The sequence below is a fragment of the Propithecus coquereli genome, unplaced genomic scaffold (genome assembly GCF_000956105.1).
Source record: "Propithecus coquereli isolate 6110/MARCELLA unplaced genomic scaffold, Pcoq_1.0 Scaffold720, whole genome shotgun sequence".
Lineage (NCBI taxonomy): Eukaryota > Metazoa > Chordata > Mammalia > Primates > Indriidae > Propithecus > Propithecus coquereli.
Genome location: NW_012153286.1, coordinates 600318 through 608488, shown reverse-complemented (window position 1 = coordinate 608488; position 8171 = coordinate 600318). Strand labels below are relative to the sequence as shown.

At 34.8% G+C, this 8171-nt stretch overlaps 1 protein-coding gene and 1 pseudogene across 1 annotated transcript in view; both read right to left on the bottom strand.

The window, feature by feature from the left end:
* The window catches only part of F8 (coagulation factor VIII, procoagulant component), a 184996-nt gene that overhangs the window by 44466 nt on the left and 132359 nt on the right, over positions 1-8171 (bottom strand). Inside the window, exon 15 of the mRNA XM_012661588.1 lies at positions 46-199. Within this exon, the coding sequence (XP_012517042.1) occupies positions 46-199 (154 nt within the window). The remainder of the gene's footprint in view (positions 1-45; positions 200-8171) is intronic.
* The window catches only part of LOC105824204, a 14226-nt pseudogene continuing 6926 nt past the window's right edge, over positions 872-8171 (bottom strand).

The following is an 8171-nucleotide window of genomic DNA, read 5'->3' as shown; positions in this document are numbered from 1 at the left end:
TATATAAAGAGTAATTTCCTTGTAATTCCATTGTCCTTAACTTACCATGATATTGTCTTCAACTTCTGCTCTTATATATGGCCCCAAGAGTCCTAAGTGTTCGTTTAGTTCTCCACGGTACAAGGGCTTAGTAAAGGAGCCATCAGTAAATTCCTGGAAAACCACCTTCTTGAACTGAGGGACCCTGCCACTTTGAGCCCTGGAGAAAAAAAGCAGAAGAAAAGTAGTATCCTGATTGACCAAGTGGGTAGAAATGCCTCACATCCTTACCTTTCCTGTATTTGAGAAACATTTAGTAGAATTAATGATGGATTGCAAGTGTAATGGGGCAGGGAGGAGAGAAAGAGGGATTAAAGATAACTTTCAGGTTTCTGGTGTGGGCAAATGGGTGGATGATGTTGCAATTCACTGAAATGGAGAGCCCTAGAGAAGGAGTAGGTTGGGGTATATGCTTTTAGACATATGGGACATCTATGTGAATTAAATTGGCAAATACACAGAGGTCAGGAGTTCACAAAAGAGGTCTAGATGAAGATCATCTATATTTAGATGGTATCCAAGTCATGTGAGTCACTTACCAAAGTCAATTTCTTATGTTCTCATTTTCCTGGAAATCTAAGAAGCATTTTGCATAGTTAACCACTCCATCCTCCTTGAAATACTGTCTTGGGCTTCACTACTATGTAAGTTCCGTGAAAGCAGGGGTTTTGTATGTTTTTTCCAGTGCTGTATTTCTAAGGAGCTGGAATGGTGCCTGACACAAGGTAGGTGCTCAAAAAATATTTGTTGAATGTTGAATCAATGTAGAATGTATAAACATACTCCAAATATAAGAGAGCCCCAGGGTCCAGTCCTTGGAGCTCTTTACTTTCTAAAAACCTTTTAAAATTGTGAACTAAAACATATATAATAAAGTGCATAAAACATAAATGCCTTTGGTACAAAAATGCAACCATCACCCAGATCAAGAACATGGCCAGTAACCCACAAGATTCACTGTATGCCCCTTTTCAATCACATTCTCTCCCTCCCCACTAAACGTAACCATGATTCTGATGTTTATGATAATGATTTCTTGGCTTTTCTTCATAATTTTACCACTTATGTACACATCCTTAAAAATATAGTTTAGTTTTGCCTGGTTTTGAACTATGTAATTAGAAACATATTGTGTACTTCTTTTGTTTCTTACTTCTTCCACTCAACATTATGGTTGTAAGATTCATCTACATTGTTTTGTGTAGCTATAGCTTGTTCATTCCAGTTGTTGTATAGTATTCCATTATATGAATATACCACAGTCATGAACACTTTAATTCTAATTTTTCGTACTCACAAATAGGCCTGATAGAACCTTCTAGTCTGCATATCTTTTGGTGAACATATACATGCATTTCCGTTGAGCACATATCTAGGAGTGGAATTGCTGGGTATATATATATTCAGCTTTGGTAGGTACTGCCACACTGTTTTCCAAAGTAGCTGCACCGTTTTCCATTTTCATCAACAATGTATGAGAGTTTCATTTTCTCCAAATCCTCACAAACATGTGGTACTGACTGTATTTTTACATTTTTCGACATTCTGGTGGTTGCATAGCAGTGTCTCATTGTGGTCATATTTTGCATTTCCCTGATTAATAAGGTTGAGCATTTTTTCTTGTGAGTAGTAGCCATTTGGATTTCCTCTTTTGTGGAGCACCTGTACAAATTTTTGACAATTTTTCTATTGGAGAATCTGCTTTTTTCTTATTGATTCAAAGGATTACTCTGCAATGTTTTGATATAGGTCCTTTGTGTGATGTATTATGGACATCTCCCATTTTGTGGCTAATCTTTTCATTCTCTTTATGTTATCTTTTGATGAGCATAAAATTTCATTATTTTAATGTAGTAGAATTTGTACCCAAATCCTTCATGGCTAGTGATTTTTGTGTCTTGATGTCAATTCTCTTTCTTTCCCTACCCTGCAGATCTTAAAATATTCTTCCATTTTTCTAAGATATTTGTGGTTTTATCTTTCATATTTAGACTTGTAGCCCAAGGTGAGTGGATTTGTGTGTATGGTGTGAGTTAGAGATCCAATTTAATGTATTTTCCCATATGGATACAAAAATTTCCCAATATTTTTTTATTGAAGACTGCCCTTCTGTGATACCTTTGTCATAAATCAAGTGTCTATATGTGTATGAGTCTAGTTTTAGATTTTCTATTCTGTTTCATTTACCTATTTATCCCTATACTAATTATCACACTTTTAATTACTATAGCTTTAAAATAAGTCTCAATATGTTATACAGAAATTCATCTCATCTTGTTCTTCTTCTTCAAGAGGGTCTTAGCTACTCTTGGACCTTTGCATTTTCATATTAATTTCAGAACCATCTTGTTAAGTTCTACATAAGAAATGACTTTTGGGGATTTTCATTCATATTTTACTGAATCTACAGATCAGTGTGAGAATAATCTACATTTTCAAATATTGTGTTTTCCATTCTATGTACATCATATTTTCATAGTTTTTTTCATAGAGATCTTGAAAAAATTTAGTTATACTTATTTTTAGATACTTGTTACTATTTTATTCCATTATGCATTTACTTTCACTCCTCATTGTGTCTCACCTAACTAACACACTCAAATTAATTTTTCCTCTGGTCATGGCTCTCTTAAAAAGTCGCTATCTTGACTTATGACCACTCTCAAGAGAGATACCTCAAGACCACATTAGAAAGAAACCATAACAATAAAAATCACAATGGGGGCCATCTTCCAGCTTCTTACTAGAAGGAAATCAAGCTTCTTCAGCTCATCAAACTTGCAAGCACTGTGAGCTGTGTGACAATCCAGTACAGGGGCATTACCAGCACTGACTTGTCCTGGATGGTTCAAGATAATCATCTGAGCAATGAAGCCAGCTGCTCCCATTGGATGAGTTATTTTTGCTGTCACAGGCCAGGTTGCCATTATGAGCATCTTTGACAGACACATTCTTGACACTGAAGGCTGTGTCATTCCCAGGAAGAGCTCCACTCAAAGCTTCATGGTGCAATTCAATAGACTTTACTTCAGTTGTAATGTTACCTGGAACAAAGGGGACCACCATGCTGGGTTTGATAATACCAGTCTCTAGTCAGCCCTCATGGGCAGTACCAATAGTACCAATTTTGTAGACATCCTGGAGGGGCAGATGCAAGGGCTTGTCAGTTGGACAAGTTGGTGGCAGGATACAATCCGGAGCTCCAAGCAGCATGGTTCCACTGGCATTGCTGTCTTTATGGGTGACTTTCCATTCCTTGAACCAAGGCATGTTAGCACTTCACTCCAGCATGTTGTCACCATTCCAACCAGAAATTGGCATGAATGCTATTGTGTCTGGGTTTTGGCCAATTTTCTTAATGTAAAGCTGTCTTCCATAACTATTTCTTCATATCTCTGTTGGCTATAGTGTGGCTCAGTGGAATTCATTTTGTTAACATCAAAGTTAGTTGTTTCACACTCAGTGTAATGCTCATAGGTCTGCCCATTCTTGAAGATACCACTTTCAAATTTATTAATACCACCACCAAAAATCAGGGCAGTACAGTCAGCCTGAGAGGTGTCTGTATTCATGTTTTCAAAAATTGATACATAATAATTGGACATATGTATGGGGTACATGTGATATTTTGATACACACATACAATGTGTAATGATCAAATCAGGGTAATTGGGATATCCATCATCTTAACCATTTATCATTTATTTGTATTGGGAACATTCCCAATCTTCTAGCTATTTTGAAAAATACAATAAATTATCATGAACTATACTCATCCTACTGTGCTATTGAACACTAGAAGTTATTCTTTATATTTCCCTGTATTTTTGTACCCATTAACCAAACTCTCTTCATCCTCCTTAACCCCCTACCCTCCACTACCTCTGGTGACTACCATTCTAATCTCTACCTCCATGAAATACACTTTTTAGCTCCCATATATGAGTGAGAATATGTGATATTTGTCTTTCTGCCCCTGGATTATTTCACTTAACATAATGACCTCCAGGCTCATCCATGTTGTTGAAAATGACAGAATTTCATTATTTTATGGCTAAATAATATTCCATTGTATATATGTATCACAATTTCTTTTTCTGTTAATCTGTTGATGGAAACTTAGGTTGATTCCATATCTTGGCTATTATGAGTAGTGCTGTGATAAACATGGGGGTGCAGATAACTCTTCAGCATACTGATTTCCTTCCTTTTGGATACATACCCAGTAGTGGGATTGCTGGATCATATGGTAGTTCTATTTTTATTAATAGTTTTCTGAGGAATCTCCACACTGTTTTCCCTAATGTCTCTACTAATTTACATTCCCAAAAAGAGTGGACAAGAGTTACTTTTTCTCTGCATCCTCACCAGCATTTGTTATTTTTTTTGATAATAGCCATTTTAACAAGGGTGAGATGATATATCATTGCTGTTTTGATTTGCATTTCCCTGATGACTAGTGATGGTGAGCATTTTTTCATATACCTGTTGGCAATTTATATGTCTTTTTTTGAGAGATATGTATTAAGATCTTTTGCCCATTTTTAAATTGGATTATTTGGGGTTTTTTGCTGCTGAGTTGTTTGATTGACATATATTCTGGTTATTAATCCCCTGTTGGATAAATAGTTTGAAAATATTTTCTCCCATTCTATACGTTGTCTCTCCACTCCCATTGACTGTTTTCTTTGCTGTGCAGAAGGATTTTTAGCTTGATATAATACCATTTGTCTATTTTTTGCTTTTGTTGCTTGTACTTTTGGGGTCTTATCCAAAAAACCTTCATCTAGACCAATGTCCTGAAGCATTTCCCCAATGTTTTCTTCTAACACTTTCATAGTTTCAGGTCTTACATTTAAGTCTATAATACATCTTGATTTAATTTTTGTATATGGTGAGAGATTAGGGTCTAGTTTCATTCTTCTGCATGTGGATATCCAGTTTCCCCAGCACTATTTATTAAAGAGACTGTTCTTTCCCCAATTTATGTTCTTGGTGATTTTTTTGAAAATGAGTTGGCCATAAATGAGTGATTTGTTTCTGGTTTCTCTATTCTGTTCCATTGGTCTATGTGTCCATTTTTATTCCAGCACCATGCTGTTTTGGCTATTATAGCTTTGTAGTATATTTTGAAGTCAGGTAGTGTGATGCCTCCAGATTTGTACTTCTTGCTCAGGATTGCTTTGGCTATTCAAGGTCTTTGTGGTTCTATACATATTTTAGGATTATTTTTTCTACTTCTGTGAAGAATATCATTGGTATTTTGATAGGGATTGCATTGAATCTGTAGATTTCTTTGGGTAGTATGTTATTTTAACAATATTAATTATTCTGATCCATGAACACGGCAGGTCATTCTATTGTGTTCTCTTCAATTTCTTTCATCAGTGTTTTATAGTTTTCATTGTACAGATCTTTCACTTGTTTGCTTAATTTTAGTCCTGTATATTTCATTTATTTTTATTGTAGCTATTGTAAATGGAATTACTTTTTTGATCTTTTTTTAAGATTGTTTGCTGTTCATGTATAGAAATGCTACTGATTTTCTTATGTTGATTTTCTATCCTACAATTTTACTGCATTCGTTTATTAGTTCTAACAGTTTTTTGGTTGATTCTTTAGAGTTTCTATATATAAGATCATGTCATCTGCAAACTGGGCAATTTGAGTTCTTCCTTTCCAATCTGGATGCCTTTTATTTCTTTCTCTTTCCTAATTGCTCTGGTTAGGACTTCCAGAATTATGTTTAATATGAGTGGTGAGTGTGGACATCTTTGTCTTATTACAGATTTTAGAGGAAAGCTTTCAATTTTTCCCTGCTCAATATGATGTTAGCTGTGGGTTTGCCATATATGGCCTTTATCGTTTTGAGGTATGTACCTTTTATGCCTACTTTGTTGAGGGTTTTTATCATGAAAGGATATTCAATTTTATCGAATGCTTTTCAGTATCTACTGAAATGATCATATGGTTTTACCCCTTGATTCTGTTAATGTGATGTATCATGTTTATTGATTAGTGTATGTAGAACCATCCTTGCATTCCTGGGATGAATCCCACTTGATCATTGTCAATAATGATCTTCCATTGAATTAAGTTTGCTAGTATTTTGTTGAGGATTTTTGCACCTATGTCCATCAGGCATATTGGCCTGTAGTTTTCTTTTTTTGTTGTGTCCTTGTCTGGTTTTTGTATCAGGATAATGCTGGTCTCATAAAATGAGTTTGTAAGTATTCTGCCCTCTTCAATTTTTTGGAATTGTTTGAGTACAATTGGTGATAGTTCTTTTTTAGCAATGAAGCCATCAGGTCCTGAGCTTTTCTTCAATGGGAGACCTTTTATTACTGCTTCAATCTCATTACTCATTATTGAGCTGTTAAGGTTTTCTATTCCCTCATGGTTCAGTCTTGGTAAGTTGTATGAGTCCAGGAATTTATTCATTTCTTCTATGTTTCCCAATTTGTTGACATATAATGGTTCATAATAGGCTCTCATGATCCTTTGTATTTCTGTAGCATCAGTCTTAATGTGTCTTTTTTAAATCTCTGATTTTACTTATTTGGGTCTTCTCTTGTTTTTTGTTAGTCTAGCTAAGTGTTTGTCAATTTTGTTTATCTTTGCAAAAAACTAATTTTCATTTTGTTGGTCTCTGATATTGTTTTTTAAAATTTTTTATTTCAATATATTTAGGGAGCATAAGTGCAGTTTTGTCACATGTATATTATTGTACAATGGTGAAGCCTGGGCTTTTAGTGTACCCATCACCAAAATAGTGTACATGGTACCAAATAGGTAATTTTTTTAACCCTCCTTCCCTCCCACCTTCCTACCTTTGGAGTCTTCACTGTCTATCATTCCACCATGTATGAGCATGTGTATCCATAGTATAGCTCTCACTTATAAGTGAGAACATACAGAATTTGACTTTCCATTCCTGAGTTACTTCACTTAGGATAAAGGCCTTCACTTCCATCCAAGTTGCTGAAAAAGACATTGTTTCATTGTTTTTTGTGGTTGAGTACTATTCCATGGTGTATATGTGTGTGTGTGTGTAACATTTTCTTTATCCACTCATCAGTTGGTGGACATTTATGTTGATTACATATCTTTGCTATTGTGAATTGGCTATGATACACATACAAGTTCAAGTACCTTTTTGATATAATGCCTTCTTTTTCTTTGGGTAGATACTCAGTAGTGGATTGCTGGATTGAGTGGTAGATCTACTTTTAGTTCTTTGGGAACCTCCGTGCTGTTTTCCATAGAGGTTGTACTAATTTACATTTCCATGAACAGTGTATGAGCATTCCCTTTTCACTGCATCTGTGCCAACATCTATTTTTTTTTTGACTTTTTATAATGGCCATTCTGACAGGGGTAAGGTGGTATCTCATTGTGTTTTTAATTTTCATTTCTCTGATGATTAGTGATGTTGAGAATTTTTTCATGTGTTTGTTGGCCATTTGTACATCTTCTGAAAAATTTTTGTCCATGTCATTTGCCCACATTTTAATGGGGGTGTTTTTTTCATACTGAGTTGTTTTAGTTCCTTGTAGATTCTGGATATTAGTCTTTTGTCAGATGCATAGTTTGTGAATATTTTCTTTCATTCTGTAGATTGTCTATTTATTCTTTTGATTATTTCTTTTGCTGTGCAGAAGCTTTTAAGTTTAATTAAGTTCTGTTTGTTTATTTTTGTTTTGGTTACATTGCCTTTGGGGTCTTAGTCATAAATTCTTTGCCTAGGCCAATGCCCAGAAGACGTTTTCCAAGATTTTCTTCTATAATTTTTATGGTTTCATGTCATACATTTAAGTCTTTAATCTACCTTGAGTTAATTTTTGTATATGGTAAGAGATAGGGGTCCAGTTTCATTCTTTCACATATGGCTACCCAATTTTCTTAGCACCATTTATTGAACAGGGTATCTTTTCCCCAGTGTATGTTTTTGTCTGTTTTGTTGAAAATCAGTTGGCTGTAGGTATATATCTTTATTTTTGGGTTCTCTATTCTATTCCATTGATCTGTGTGTCTACTTTTATACCAACACCATGATATTTTGGTTGCTATAACCTTGTAGTATAATTTGAAGTCAAGTAATGTGATGCTTCCAGTTTTTTTTTTTTTTGCTT